At 43.2% G+C, this 16,904-nt stretch overlaps 1 protein-coding gene across 2 annotated transcripts in view; it reads right to left on the bottom strand.

The window, feature by feature from the left end:
- The window catches only part of LOC143124078 (cGMP-dependent protein kinase 1), a 76,918-nt gene extending 67,909 nt beyond the window's left edge, over positions 1 to 9,009 (bottom strand). The window contains exon 1 of one of the 2 annotated variants that reach the window (XM_076285366.1): positions 8,530 to 9,009. In XM_076285366.1, coding sequence (XP_076141481.1) covers positions 8,530 to 8,786 — 257 coding nt within the window. In that variant the 5' untranslated portion in view covers positions 8,787 to 9,009. Of the gene's footprint in view, positions 1 to 1,596; positions 2,307 to 8,529 lie in introns of those variants that run through there. The other variant, XM_076285365.1, reaches the window with a different exon arrangement.
- Between the last annotated feature and the right edge of the window lie 7,895 nt (positions 9,010 to 16,904).

Here is a 16,904-nt window from a genome sequence, read left to right as displayed (position 1 = left end):
AGCAGCGACAGGTGTAACACAGATTAATGGATCTCTCTTCTTTAAATAACATTCTCTCTTTCTCTCTTGGTCTCTCTAACATTCACTCACTCACAAACCAACACACACACACACACACACACACACACACACAAACACACACACACACACACACACACTCAGTACACATACACCCATGCATACACATTCTTTCTCACACATAGTACACAGGTGACATGGCTATAACAAAGTCCTTTTAGGCAAGTCCCTCCATTAGGCAGCCATATTGTAACGCTTTTTGGGCACTTATCGGGCATCTATTTAGGCAGAAATGCGCGTGTGCAAGGCTTCACAATGCCAACCTTGTTCCAGCGGTGAGATCACAACACATGATTGGCACAATGTATTCACAACACACCACATGATTGGCACAATGTATTCACGTCGACTTTTTTGCCATGGAAGGGGTGCGGGATATGTGTAGACAACTGCCATATTGGCATTACAAACTAACCCCATGCATTTCTATGGAGGATTTTTTGAGTGCTGTGTCTCCTCATTAGAAAGTCTCTGGCTATAGTTTTGTCGACAGTAGGTTTGAGACGGGGTGGTGATGGTGGTCACATCTGGTATCCCTAAGTTTGAAGAAGGCCAGACGGCCGAAACGTCACTTTAACATTAAAACGTGGAGCAGAGTGTGCGACTTTCTCTTTATTTTCTTTCACATCTGGTATCCCACCATGCCCTTGGTGAGAAGCAAAATCTGCTAGTGACCACTGTGTGATATTTTTTTACGTCACAGGTGAAATGTCACAGGTTTGTGGCTGCAGGCAGGTGAGGACATCATCTGTACTTAGCAGATATACTGGGAAGAAATCGCTTGTGTAAAACAAAAATGTTTCTGGTCAACACTACATTAAATAAATCAGGATTTATGGACTTGGTATAACAAAAGTAGATAAAGGTTGAACACAGGACACCCTAAACTATGTAGCCACGAGACATATGGCCCTACAGGATCTCTTATCAGGATTGATTAAACACACCTGGCAAAGCTGTGTCAAAGCTCAGAAAGAACTCAGTGTATTTGTGCATCATAACTGAAAAACAGAGGAAAAGACATTTCTATCAACACTTGGTCTGTTATTTTTGATGAATGCTGATACCACCAACAGCTGCATGCAAGAGAATGTTGAGTACTTGGCTCTGGTTTGTGAACATTGCCAAGAAGTCAGTGGTTGGTCAAGAAGTGTCTGCTAAATGTAATGTAATGTAACATCTGCCAATGACAACAGATTACCAAGCATGAGAGAACTCAAAACTGATTACCAAGAGGACTTCACTCCAAAACAAACAAAAACATGTCTTATTCAGTATATATGACAAGTAAGTAAATTGGTAGAAGTTTCAGGGTTGACTATAAATACACGCCTTTGATGTAATGTAACATTAACATGTCATAAACCGATGACATGTAGGCTACCTCTCTCCGAAATCCATCTCCAGGGTCCTTGGCTAAAGTAGCCTAGGCTACATATGAGAAGTGGTGATATGATGAAACTGTATCGAAACACTTTCTGCACACTGCACTCGTTAAACAGACTTAGTTAAACCTACTTCGGGCTCTTGGAGTAGAACGGCAGTGTGACATGGCTAAGCTGCTGGATGTCGAAGACAGTCGGCTCAGCGGAGATCGCCTGGCGCTTGGTCCGCTGCTGCTCCTGCAGTTCGGTGCGTTTCTGAGTAACCTGCTGCGTGGCAGGCTTGATCACAGAGCGGTATTTGTCCAACTCATTCTGCAGTTTTTGAATCAGCTCGTCTTTCTGGTCGAGTTCAAGTTCCAGTTCGTCTATGAGCGCGTCTCTTTGCCGTAATTCCTCGATTTTCTCCTGAAGAGCGTACTGGAGGTCCCGCAACGTTCCCATTTCCTTTTGGTATCCCCCTCTTTCTTTCTCTTCTCGTCTCAGTAAAACCGCACTTTAGAAACTTTAAAAAGATCCCCCTCGCACCTCAAACTAACCAAACGTTTCCTGATTTTATCCCACACGCCAAAAACGCCTCACTCCTTTAATCGAGGGTTTTCGTGCGTAACTACGAGTGGGTATGTATGTAAACCAGTTGCACGCTGCTGGATGCTGACAGTGGTCAGTGTGTGTAGCTCCGCGCGCGTAAAAGCAGCCGCGGGACCGATGGAAGCCCACTCGCGCTGACTAAACCTACGCTGTCTTCTCTCGTGCGTCAAACACCCTGCCTGTGAAAAATGCGTGCGTAATTGAGGAACGGCGATGCCAATGTCAATAGCCAAAAGTATAGATAAAACACAGATACCTCTGTTGCCCTCACACCTCTCTGTGCGTGTGCCTCAGTCACAGATATGCCACAGTGCTTATGTAGGCACCCAGCTTAAACGTGTACACATTAGTCGCCCGTTACCCAAGTAATTAAGTTATTCATTCTATAAAAAGAAAACAGCTAAAACAGCAAAAAGCAAGCAGCAGTATAAAACAGATGTCTCAAGTCTTCACTGATGTTAAGGTTTTTTAATAAGCTGGTGTAACCTACTAAAGCACTATCCCCAAAGTATTTTAACCTCAACTGCAAAGATGATAAGAAGGCAAGAGGGAGGTCATTCTCCCATCGTCCCTTATTGGTAGTGTCACAACGTGAACTGCACTCTTCGGTGGTTTGCTCTTGTTTGTACATCCCAGAGAGAGAGAGAGAGAGAGAGAGAGAGACGCCTCACACAGCTATATGAGTGTAGGAGAGAGGACAAACACACAATCTCCAAGTATTTTGAGTCTCCTAGGGCTTGGCGATATGATTAGAAAATCTCTATCTCCAAACACTGAGGAGAAACAACAATATATGATATGATACAAAGGAATTATGTTATACAAAGTTAACACATTATATTGTATATTTTAAATATTTGAGTTCAGTTTAAAAAATGTGCTCATAGTTCTGCAAAAACAAAAGACACCTTTTTGCATATGGAAAAACAAGCAAATTGTATTGTGCACTTGCTATGCAAAATATCATTATGCTACAATAATATAATTTGCCACATGACATTTTGTTATGATCTAGAAGACTGATCACTACATGCCACATGATATGACTCAGCTCTATCTACCTGTGATGCTTAGGTAGAAAATGAGCCCTTGTACAGAAGGAGCGGCAGACTTGGCATTGAAGTGTATGTGTGAATCCAGACCATCTGGGGAAGATATAGATGGGGGGGGGGGGGGGGGGGGGTAACAGAACAAAGCTCTCCTGCTGAGTTTTCCTCCAGGTACAGAGCCCCCTACAGATACACAAGAGGCACTCAGCAGAACACTCAAATTGTTCTGGGTAGCTCACAGTTACCTACATGTCAGTCTAGTAAATCATATTGGTCTAGTAATAAACTATCATGATAAATGTCATGTGTGTGTTCTATGGATAGACTCCTTATGATTCCCTAATCACTGTGCTTTTGTGTGAGGTGGCGTAGAGGTTATACAAGCCTGTGTTGTTCAATAACTGAATGACAAGCAGGTGTTCAAGACATCAGCCTATAATGCTGATGAGGAATTAGCTCTTTTTTCCCCATACATGTACACATAAAATAACTTATACTTTGCTCCCTTTTTTCTAAAAGTTCTATTCTGAGATCACATGGAGTACTGTAGAGGTTTATAGAGAGGGGTATCACACAAGCATAATTCAACAGAGCATCTTTCTGTAATTATCACACATTTGGAGGTGCTTCAGGCTGGGATGATAGAGTTGACAGTGTGTACCTTTGTAGCTAAATGGACCTACTTCCTCCGTAATCCCTCACCAAGATTAGAGTAGCGCACCCCAGAGGCAAGTGACCCTCCACACACAGATGCAGATTTGGAAAAAAGGGTTGTCAGAGTTGTCTTTGATGCTTTTGTCTTGTACTTATTTGCACCAAGAAACATTTACACCTATGTTTGACAGTACTTGTTAAATAAGAATTTGATTAATACTGGTAGTTATTGATACTACTTTATACATCAGTAACAAGACCTGTCTCAAACACAAACACAAACACACATTTGGAAAAAAAATCAGAGCCATCGTCAGAAAAGGACTCAGTGCGCCCTCTTGTGGCTGGTGGTTTCCAACATGCCGAGAATACCACTGTGGATTGATTTCTGTTGACACTGAAAGGCAATGCCTACATACACCTCTACCCACTTATATAAAAGATATAAAATGCATAGATCATCATATCAGCGTCACTATGCTCAAAAGAATCCCTCTTCATTCATGTGCAATTTAGTTATGTCATACACAAACACCAAGTCTCAGCAGAAACAGCTGATGTCCAGGCTGATGTTCAGCTGACAGATGGATTTGTTGGCAGATGACTGCGAGTCACTGACCGGTCTAAGACTGTTAGTCACACCAATGTAGTCATGCACACTGCATGCCTGGACATAACGTGTGAGAAGACAGAAAAAATATATACAGTGTATATAGCTGTAAGATTGGGCGGCCAATAAAGAATACAAAAAACCAATACATCCATAAATCCCCTGGAATGTTTTCTTAAACAATCCCCCTTTAATAGCCTCAGGCTTTTGGCGACAGTGAATCAGCCATCAAAGGGTCTCCCTGCCGTTGTGTGAAAAAACAGACCCCAGAACTGCTTCCTCCAGACAGAGGCAGGAGTGTTTCATGGGGCTGCCTGCCTGACCGCCGGCCAGCCACTGCCATCGGGTCACCTAAAACCCCAATCGAATACATCTGCAGGGGCTCAAGGCTGACACCTGATCTTCTCAGCCTCCTCCTTCTTTTCCTCAACAGCGACGCACAAAAGATCTCTCCTGGAGATAAGCATGTTATGAACATCCCATTCTGAATCTCGTGCATGTGTGCTTGTGTGCTCTTTTGCACTGATGTACTTGCCTTTCCTTGTGTACCTATCAAAGCGCATCTGCCTCTCTCTCTCTCTCTCTCTCTCTCTCTCTTTCTCTCTCTCTCTGTCTGTCTTTCCCTCTCTGCACTGCCCTTGAGAGGTCCTGGCTGGGAAATAGGCTTTAAATTTCACCTCTCTACACTTCCTGAGCGTCTCTTCCTCTGTAGATCGATGGAAATGAGATACGCTGAAATCCGATGAGCAGCAGCGCTTTGCACTGGTGCCACAGACCCACAACAGCAGAGCATGATTCGTCTGTGACCCCACGAGGGCTGAGCCCTGACTTCAGGTTGCCCATAAATAAAGCCTCAACCCTTGACTGTGACTGAAGCCAATGTCATTGAATAATACACATGAGGCTGAAGAGGTTTATGGGTTCAATGGAGATGAAAGAAGAATGAGTCATAATGACTGTTTCACTGACCACTTTTATAAACTTTTGCGTTAGCTGGATCTCTTCCTGTAACCTTCTAGTTCTCTGAATGCGTTAGCTGGATCTCTTCCTGTACCCAGTCTATGATTCACTAGCTCAGTCATCACAGGGATCAAACAAAGGGAACATACTGTAGTTCTTATCTGTTTGGCAGGATCAGGCTATGCTCACTGTGGCTCGCTGTAAGAAGAGTTGAAATATTATCTTTTTCATTTTAAAATTGCACCATAACATTAGCCAGTGTTCAGAGATGTGAAGTAACTAAGTAGAAATACTTAAGTACAGTACTTCAATTTCAATTCAATTTATTGTGCTTATAGAGCGCCAAAACATAACACATGTATCATGGCGCTTTACAGAATGTAGGCAATCAGAGAAAGAAGGAAAGAAAGGAAGAAAAGGAAAGCAAGAGAGAGGCCCATGGGTAACAGGGGCGAGGAAAAACTCCCTAGAATTGGAGATATATATAGGAAGAAACCTCGAGCAGATCCACGACTCAAGGGCCTGACCCATCTGCCTAGGGTCAGTACATGACAGTAAGGTCTGTATACATGACAAATGCATATGATAGTCGGGTACTTAAGTATGAATGGGGAGTATCTGTACTTTACTTGAGTTTTTATGTTTCTTCCTACTTTTACTTTTACTTCTCTACATTTTTCAAATTAAATGTATACTTTTACTCCACATTTTCATTAGCAGCATTAAGTAGAAAGTAGGCTTAAATAAAATGCAAATGAAAATTCCATTCAGCATGTTAGATATTTGCAACCCCAAGATTTTGAGGACGAAGACATAGTGACAGAGTTAAGGCTTAGCACATAGCACACCAAGGCCTATTTAGGCTGTTGTAAGGAGCTGAATTAAATTAAAATTCTAACTGCTTGCTTTTCATTTATAGCATAATTTGTTTAGGCAAATGTGTTTATGGAGTGTGATGTAGCTGCCTTTCTAAACATGTTGGATAAACTTTATTATAGGCCTATACAAGGAAACAGCAAAGGAAAATGAATGGCAGCCATATCTTTGTTTGAAGTTTGAAGGGGCTGCATGAACTTAATAGCTAATCCAATGTTCTGACTGCTTTCTTTTTCATTAAAAGCATAGCGAAGGGAGGGGGTTGTCACCCCACCTGGCCTCAAAGCTTTTACTCATACTTTGTACTTCTACTCTCAGTACTTAAGAATGTTTTATAATGGGCTACTTCTGATACTTAAGTACTGTAAATAGATACTTTAAGACTTTTACTTAAGTGGTACGCTTATAGATTACTTTTACTTTGACTTAAGTCTTTTTCTGATCAAATATCTGTACTTCTAATCAAGTGTGGGTTTTGGATACTTCATACAACTCTGCCAGTGTTTATCTGAAGAAAACAGTTTATCTGTAGAAAAAAACGTCATGACTAACAGGACCTGTCAGTGGCACAAATAGCCTTGTGTGTCCAACAGCAGAGACATATTGGACATTATGTATGTAAGACCATGGGGGCTTTCTTATGCTATCAACATCTCCTAAGGGCAAATGTATTTTATCTAATAAGTTATTTTAATGCAATATCCTACAACTTTTTGTTTCATTACTCTTTATGTAAAATGAAATAAGAGGGCCTCTTATTTGCTAATATTATCTTAATGTCCTCAAATGGCCTGAACGATCACATCTGAAACAACAACTCTCAACTCAACAACTCCCTCATAATAAGTCATTCCATCTTCCAAATCCGTCCATGACAGATGGCAATCAGATGAAAGTCCACTGCAAGTCTCATTGATTTTGAATTAGCCCATGTTATGAGATGCTATCTGAATTGATAAATGTTTTTCCTCTGTGTAAGATGCTATCTAGCCCCAATGCGGCTGTGTAGCCTCATCTTCGCAGGAAATGCTTGAAGTTCACGTCTGATAACATCTCTAACATGGTGACATGTCCAAAAACCCTCGCCCAAGTCCCCCGCTTTACAGAGCCATCGCTGTAAACACGGACTTTTGTCCATCCTAAAGTCACTAATACCATATCTCTGATGGTGCTGAACTAATCAAAAGTTGACAGACTTTCATTATAGATATAGAAGAATCTTACAAAGAAGGAACTATTTCTCCTTTTTATTTCGCAAGTTGTGTGTGAGTTGGCCGCTTCAATAGGATATATTTAATGCGAGCGTTTGCTACCCCCCTGTGGTCATTGTATGAGCTGTTCGGTTTTTGAACCTAATAGATGTCAATTTGAGTTGCAATGCCAAGCCTTTATAATATGTGAGAACTTTTTGTTGACATGTTGTGCTTTGCACATCCACTAGAATGTGATTTATGTAACAGAAGTGTTCCAAAGGTGCACTGGTGAAAGGTAGGCTAAAGATAGGTCCAAGTGGACGCTGGTCAAAATTAATGAATTAATTAATGATGCTTGTGTAAATAGTAATATAACATCACCTGTGTAGAAGTAGCATCCAATATTTTGTTGGTTCCTGCACAACCCAACAAACCATGCCAAGATAAACTAGCCTACATGATTCTTCAACCCCTCCTGAACATTTTACCACTTTTTAAGAATCCAGCATTCACAAATGGACCAGGCTGGCTCCTTTACCATATGTTAGCGAACAGAGTGCAGAATTCTGTCATTTAGAACCTTAAGAGAAGCAATGCATATGGTCAGACAAGCCTTTCTAATAACGTATTAAATAACCCAGACAGCCTCTCGCGCGCGCTGTCTCTAAAAGCCGATAATGCACAGCGTTTCCTGTGCGTCCATCCCGCTGGGACGTGATGATGGATCAGATCAATTATGAACTCTCTCTCTCTCTCTCTCTCTCTCTCACTATCCCTCTCTTCTCCACTGAAAGATGCGCCGTCATCACTCGTTCAGAATGACAGCGATGGCCCATTCACGCCCCGCCGATTCCTTGTCTTCAGGTCCACGAGCTCAGGCTTCTCATGTCCATCGGCAGGTTTACGTGAAGTGACAGTTCTCGTTATCTTGGCCCTGATACAAATTCAATCTATTGTTGTTCTCATGCCATATGCTCGCTATTCTCGCTTTCAATACTGTAGGCTATAATATTTAATGGGCTATTTGTGATGCATAGACCAACTAATTCGTCGTAAGTAAAATAAACAACTGGGTAATGGGACCGGTGTGAGACCAAAAGTCTTGAAAGTACAAATAAATAAAGAAGTTTCCAAACCTGTCAGATTTGGCATATTTCCTGAAGGTTTGTCGGAACAGGTCCTGATGCGTTTGCGGCTCTGCCGATATCCCCTGTGCGCGTCGGGTCCTGGGTCCGATCATCTGCGCGCTCGGCAAAACCGACTGGCATTTGTGCAGTTTTCTTTTGAGCTCATGAATTTCATCTTCTCTTTCTTCTAAACGCCTCTCCAAATCGCGAATCCTCTCCTCCTTCAACATCAAAATTTTTGCGAAGTCCTCCTCTAGGTCGCTCATTATGAAATGTTGACAAACTTCCTCAGGCGTCCCGAATAAAACACACACAATCCAACACAATCACAAACACTGGTGACTTCAAAAAACGTTACCAAACGAAGGCAGAGATGAGCTTTATCCCGAATCCACGTGTTTCGGACTGAATGGAGGAACAGTAGTCGGTGTGCACGGCGCGGGGCGGTGAATCCACGGACCCTCTTGGGAACTGAAGATTATGATCCCTCATTCAGAGACCAATTAGAACAGCTCTTCCGCTCCCAAGACACCGTCACTCCGGACAGGAACAGAGACAGAACGCGCAGGGAGAGTCGCTCCACCAACAGGAACCTCACCGTCCGCTGAAGACATCCTGAGTTGGTGCCTTAAGAAACACTAGGACTCGTTCGCCAAACGGAGTTTATGCTCAACGGCTGCAACTCACTCTGCTCGTCTTGACAGTGGTAAAAGACATGTGATCCGTAGGATGACGTAGTGTGGTGTAACTTGATAGTGCTCCCTAATATTCGCGACTGAATGTTTTGAGCTACTGAATAGTGCTTGTCAATCCTTAGCTGAATGAAATGATTGTTCAGTACTATAAGCTTACTTTTTAGCTTTCCACGCGTATCATGTGTTATGTTTTCGTATCACGTGTTTACATTTGAAAACATTAAGAGAGATGAGAGCTAGATCCTGAATTCTGAAACCAATTAGCTTTATTCGTCTGATTTACATTTGTGATGCGCTAAAAGTAGGTTACTTACTTCGTGTGCAGATAAAGGTTCTAATGGGGAAAAAACTCTATTTCACTCTATTTCACACGATTACTTCTCACAGCTCGCTTCCCCGAGTCGAAGCTCATTACATTCAATTCCTTGTTCTAATGTGAGATCCAAGCAGTGGGAGAATACTTCGCTTAATTAAGACCTGCGGTAAAACGATTCGTGTGAGAGGGACTATCACCCCTGGTCGGGCCTGAGCCTAGTGTTCACGATTTTGCTTCATCACGCCATTATTAAATCTAATACAACATGTTAATATAGTTTTTAAAGAATAGTTGTGCCCTTTAAAGCCATGACTGATCAGTTTGGCAAGTGTCAGTCATCCATCTCTCTTAGACCTAGTCACTCAAATGAGCTGTCATGTTAACAATTTTTCTGTCGTGAGTCCTGCCAAACATTTGACAGCTCGGGTGTGCGGATGGCGTGAGCCTGCACCACGGGGAAAGTGTTGATCAAACGCGGTCTGACCTTTCTTGAGCCCGTGCAATAACTGCGCTAACTGGCGGGGAAGGCCTGCTGAGCTGGCTTGCGTGAAAGGACGTTGCTGTTTCTGTCTGTCAGCCCTGTCTCTCTCAGTCTATTCACAATGTTTTTTTGGACATGACACAAATCTCCATCATCTAACAAAATTGAAAAAGGAGAAAACTGATTTCTTCCTTCCCACAAAATTCTTCCTTCTCACAAATATAGCCTACTATCACTATTATACAAACACTAGGCTACTGTGCTAGTTTCTGTATTAGAAGGTGTGACTGGTGCCACACGGCACATATATGTGTCTCTCAGTGAGAGTGATCAATGTGTGCTGTAAAGCAGTGCTCTCCTGGTTGCCCTGATGGCAGGCATATCATGTTACAGGAGCAGGACAAAGGGGCAGACGTTAGTCATCGCTTCCCAGGGACTCTCACAGGGGCATACAGTCGGGACCACGCTCATAGACTCACACACACACACACAGACACTTGTACATGCAGCACACACCCTCTCTCTCTCTCTCTCTCTCTCTCTCTCTCTCTCTCTCTCTCTCACACACACACACACACACACACACATACACACACACACACATTTGCTCTCACTCTCATGTTGTTTCACACAGTGCACACCAAAAAACATACACACACATTTTTATAGACCATGCTAATAATGACCAGATAAAAAATACACACACACTCACACAACTTAAACAGGAAGTTCTGAAACAACAGCTTAAAGCTAAAGTTTCAGCCAATGAGCATCCTTGCCTTTGGTTCTGAGAAGTTTGCTGACCATAAGCCAGTGTCAATCACACACCAGTGTGGCCAATCAGTGGAGGGTTTTCATTGTTGTGCTTAGCGTGGTTATGTGTAATTTTGCTGCTCATATGAGTAGTTCATAGCTTTATTGCAAAAACTAAACAGCAGGAATCAAGATGCCGGTGGCCAGTTTTGGGTACCTCCTGGACTAAGGTAGCAAACAAAGCATTGTGAACTCAAAACACCAGGACTGGGAGCACCATTGTCCTCTCAGGACTGGGTGTACTATCTGTTTCTCTTACCAGGTCTGTGTTATTATACCCTCATGGTTAGCACTTGTCTGATGTATACATGATGGTGGTTTAGTGAGAGCAGGGGTCAGACAGAGGAATGCTTCCCTCCCCTCATCGCGTACACCTCCAGGTGTGCAGTTTAAGGTGCCTCACCTGCCCCCGTGCATGAAGACATAATACTATTGACAGGAAAGAACAGCGTGTTCCATCCTGAGGACAGATATCTCCGTCACCATCTCTCTCTCTCACCATCTCTCTCTCTCTCTATCTATCTCATTCTCTCAGTCTCTCCCCTGTTTTCTCCCTCACTATATCTCTCCCGCCTGCTTCTAGCACTCTTCTCTCCTCTGGATGCCTGCTCATGTTGTGTCACCTGTCTCTCCGGTGAGCCAGACGTGAGACATGGGAATAGTTTATGCGTCCCAATGAGAACGTCTCCAAGGCCTCCTCCCCAGCTCATCCTGTGCTTGTGGCTTGATGTCTTCACTAATGATGACACGAATGTCCCAGTCATCAGTCATGTGTTCGCGAGGTCATCTGGCACTGCTGTGTGGGGGTCAGCAAACGGTCTGCACGTGCAGCAGTGGCTTGATGAGCTTGACCGACATGTGGCGTGTGGGACAGCAGCCTGCTCTGCAGGTCCGTGCCTGTGTTTGTGTTTGTGCGGATGGCCATGCGGCGGTGGTCAGAGCTGATAGGGTCATCAGTGCTGATGAGGTGCACCTGCATGTCAGGTCTGTATGACATGAATCTGTTCTGTTTTGGAGTGTGTGTGTGTGTGTGTGTGTGTGTGTGTGTTACCTACACTTAAAGTGTGTTATCTATGCTTAGAGTGTGTGTTGTCGATGCTGAGAGTGTGTGTTGTCTACGCTGAGAGTGTGTGTTGCCGATGCTGAGAGTGTGTGTTGCCTATGCTGAGAGTGTGTGTTGCCGATGCTGAGAGTGTGTGTGGCCTATGCTGAGAGTGTGTGTTGCCAATGCTGAGAGTGTGTGCGGCCTATGCTGAGAGTGTGTGTTGCCGATGCTGAGAGTGTGTGTGGCCTATGCTGAGAGTGTGTGTTGCCGATGCTGAAAGTGTGTGTTGCCTATGGTGAAAGTGTGTGTGGCCTACAGCACATCTCCCCCTGTTTGTCAGGCTCTGCTTCACTCGGAGTCTATCTGCGGCAGCCTCAGCTCCGGTCTGCTTGTTTGATCTCCGGTCAGTGTGTCTGTTTCTTAGGAGACAGGAGGAGTTGCATGTTCCATTAAGATTTAGTTGCAACTGGATTGACAGATGATAATGTGTAATGCCAGCTATCCAGCTTGCCGATTTCTATTATAGTGCTCTGATTTGTCACATGGTGTGCTGCATTGTAGCCAGTGTGTGTGAGGTTGAGGGTCAACCCCACCAGGCTTAAAGCACAGAGAACCTGAGGGAGACTGCATGGGCCAATAACCATTGAGTCACTGATAACCTTTCACCCTAGGCTTCACATCTCTCTGTCACACACACACACACACACATAGACACACACACACACACACACACACACACACACACACACACACACACACACACACACACACCTTTATGCTTGAAGTGTTTCAATGGTTGCAATGAAGGCTTTTTGAAATTCAGTTCTCTCAGTTTTTTTTCTTGCTCTTCCTCTCTCTCTCAGATTATTTTCGGAGACACATTTTTGTTCTGTAGAACTGCTTTGATCTCAGACATGAGAAGTGAGTATTTTTGCATTCTCCGCTTCTCTGGTTTCATCATCCATCTCAGACGAGAGGTGTTTCATTCTCCGACTCCACTCTTCCATTTGCAGCAGAGGAGAGGAGGTCACCCTCCTGCTAAGCTCCACATTCAGATGCCCTCCAATACCTGTGTCATGTGCTTCCCTCACACATCGACATGAAAGTGCAGAAGTTTGGAAGCTGACTTAAGTTGAAACTGTTTGAACAGAGGCAAATGGTTGAAGTGAACATGTTTTTTTCTTTGAACCTTTGAACATACTCACATAAACATTTGAAACGGTTACAATTTGTTACAGCCATTTATTGGTTTTCGTATGGAAATGGAATTAATATTTTAGTTTGAAATATGGATTTGGATAATTTGAAGGTTTTGATTGTATCTTTAATTATATTTATGTTTCTTTAGTTATATTTATATTTCTTGGTAATCTATGTTATAATTGACGTGTATTCACGTGTGAGGCCAAAGCCAGGTGGTCTATATATGACGTAGGTCAGAATTGAACTGGGCCGATGGAAAATGGAAGCGTGGGGTAACAAACAGTTTTAACCTCACTCCACTCATCTTTACTTTTAATGAATAGTGTTACGACCTGGTGGGTCTTTGTGTGGTTGCTCCGCCCCTATTTGTGCTACTGCTATCTTGTCTGTCTCCTACAGGCTGCTGAGTACAGGGGTGACGCCTCCTGAGGTTAATTGTCGTGGCCATAAGAGGGCCGGCTCTGGCATCATGTCGCTCTCTCACTCATTCCCCTGGCCTGCTCTGACGGGAGAGCTCGTTGGGAGCTGCCTTGACTCGTTGCCCTTCTGGGGATCTCGCCTCCTTCTGCGTCTCCGTCATATTATATTTAGTTTATTCATCTACCCCTAGACACACATTGCACAACACTTTACTTTTGTACCTAAACTGACATTCTCTACTTTTATGTTAATAAATATCATTTAAAACGTTACGCCTTAAGTGTGGTCTCCCCTATGTTGAATCTGCCTTGAGCCAAGCGGTCTTAACAATAGTTTTTCGTTAAGTATTATTCCTGGATTTAATTTACAACAACTTTTCATTCACCTTTTTTGTTACTGCAACTGGACAAATAAATAATCTTTCTTACAACGTTGGAGTGTGCGTCTAATCCCACCCAGGCTTTTACGTTTTTCATTGGACATGGAACTTGGATAAAAACACACATTTCAGTGGTGACCTTTTGTCCAGGGTCCATGTATGTTCAAGGAGAACTACCTCCTCTGACAAACATTTGTGGCACACTCAAAGCAAAACAGAAAAACTGTTTGTAAACGTGTCAATTTGAAACACAAATTGTTTGCACAATTGGATCACACCTCTAGTTTCTAAAGCCACTCCAAATCACAGACACACTAAGATTGACTAAACAGGCCTAATCCACAGAGGCATGCTAAATCTTTGGGATGAGGCTTGTTGGACATCTCTCTGGCAGAATGGCATGGGTTCTGACTCCACAGAGTACAGGGGTGGCATGGAGAGCTGAAGTAGATGAGGGATCCATGGTATGGCCTGGTGAATTGGCCCAGTCTGCTCCTTCTGTCGTCCCAGACACACAACACACACACACGACTGAAGATGGCAAACTTTTTCTGGGTCATCCATACACACACACACACACCACACACACACATTTGCACAAGCCAGACAGAGGGTTTTTTTCCACTTCTGCTCATTAGATCAGGTGGTGCTGCTGAATTTGTGTGTGTGTGTGTGTGTGTGTGTGTGTGTGTGTGTGTGTGTACTCTCTCTCTGACACACACACACAAATAGGCGTGTATGATTGGAGATGGCAGACACTTTCTTGACCCTCCACGCATGCACACACACACACACACACACACACACACACACGACTGAAGATGGCAAACTTTTTCTGGGTCATCCATACACACACACCACACACACACACACACACACACACACACACACACACACACACACACACACACACACACACACACACACACTAAAACACACAGACAAATAGCAGTAGCAGCTCAGACAGTAAACACCAGGCCCATTCAGAAACAGCAGGCAGCGGCCATTCAGCAGCACCACCTGATCTAATGAGCAGAAGTGGAAAAAAACCCTCTGTCTGGCTCCTCCACTGTCTTCCTGTGTCTGTGCAAATGTGTGTGTGTGTGTGTGTGTGTGCATGTATTTATGTGTGTGTGTGTGTGTGTGTGTGTGTGTGTGTGTGTGTGTGTGTGTGTGTGTGTGTCTATTTGTGTGTGTCAGTACAAATTAATTTAAGAGTGTGTGTGTGTGTGTGTGGATGCCTGAGTAGAAGCCTGCATTCATGGATGCATTCACCCATTTGTGTGTGTGTGCATTTTAATGTGTGTTTAATTCTTTGCCTGGAAGGCTCGTCCAAATATGGGCTGAGGCCTGGCTTTCTGGCCCTTGTGGATTGCCCTGGAGACCTCCATAACTGGCCTCAGTTCCCTGGAATGGAAACAAAAAGAGATCCTGGAGATTGTTGACAATCTGCAATGATAATACAATAAAAACAAGACTTGAGCACATGGGTTGGTTTAAGTGTCATACAACGTGACTGGGTAATGAGTAGGCGCAGCCAATAAACGAGGACGGTTTAGTGTTTCAAGAGCCTGTTGTATTCTGCTCCTATGGAAGAAAATATCTCTGCTTATTCATTAGGTTAATAAAAACTATACCCCAAATATGAACCCTTTGCCAATAAATTAATGTTTTTTTTTTTTTTAAACATTCATTTAATTTAATTTCATAGGACATGTATATTGATACATATAGTATGTAAGCAATATGCCTTTTATAATTTTGGTCAGATTTTCCTCATTATTCCTTCTGGAATGTCTGATTGTATTCCTGGATTTCTGGCTGTGCATGTACAATTGGCTATGTATGACAGTGACTAATTGGGCAGTTTGTAAAGTTGTTACATGGGCGCCATCCATGATGCTGAATTCATATGAACAACTGGTAACAAAACACATGTCAGGCATGATGTTTTGGCATGATGACAGCCAATGGCCAACTAGCACATACGTTCTGCACCTACACGTGTGATCCAGAGAGACTGGGAAAGAGTGCTGATTGATTGATCAGTGTTGTGTGTTATTGTGCTATAACTTTTTGAAAGGGTACACTTCTCACACACACTACATCTCACAATTAATTACATTGTGAGCAAACAGTGAGCAAAACAGTGATCAGAATAAGATTTTGTGTGTTCTTCAGTGTGTGTTTGTGTGTGAATGTGGGTGTGTTACCTCACTAACAACAAAGTGCTCTGAAAAAGCATGCGCTGTAGAACATTCTGTCTTGACTTACCAGTGAAGATGAAGTATGTGATTTCAGTGAAGGAAAGCACCCTCGGAAGAAAACAGACACACACACACAAACACACACGTACACCCACACACACACACACACACACACACACTGGCAAGGCACTCTACTAAACTCCTGCACTGCTGTAACCTGCCACAGGAACAACAGCCAGGAAACAACAGATATTCCTCATTACATGACTGACGCTGGGAGCGCCTGGACTGGTCTTATCCATGCACTTCCTGCCAGCTGTTGTGGAAGTGCATACAGATCTGTACTGATTTGTAAAAAAAGACCGTTGCCACTTTTTTAGTAACTGGACACTGATTATTTCTATTTTTGAATGTTTGTGTGTATGAAGGCATGTATGACGTGAGTGGGTGTGAGTGCATGTTTGTGTGTGTATGTGTGTGTGTGTGTGTGTGTGTATTACACTGGTCCATATGTTTGTGTATTATATTGCATATTTATGGGGACATAAATAAATGGTTCAAATGTGTGTGTGAGAGTGTACATGACTGTGTGTGTGTGTGTGTGAGAGAGCATATACATGACTGAGGCACACGTTTGTGTTTATCTGCAAGAGGGTATGGGTGAGTCACATGTGGCTGAAGGTCTCAAGTTTAAAGTGGTGGTGCCTCATAGATGACCTCTACACAAGCCCATTCTTGCGTTTGAGTGAGTGTGTGTGTGTGTATTGTGTGGTGATGCCTCAGTAATTGCCACTTGACCCTTAATCTCATGAATCACAGATTGCA

Source organism: Alosa pseudoharengus, unplaced genomic scaffold (genome assembly GCF_046254945.1).
Source record: "Alosa pseudoharengus isolate Yale_2024_CS ecotype anadromous, Long Island Sound unplaced genomic scaffold, YU_APseudo_1.1 YU_APseudo_1.1_scf_15, whole genome shotgun sequence".
NCBI lineage: Eukaryota > Metazoa > Chordata > Actinopteri > Clupeiformes > Clupeidae > Alosa > Alosa pseudoharengus.
Note: the sequence above shows the minus strand (reverse complement) of the source record. Positions and strands in the feature narration are given on the sequence as shown.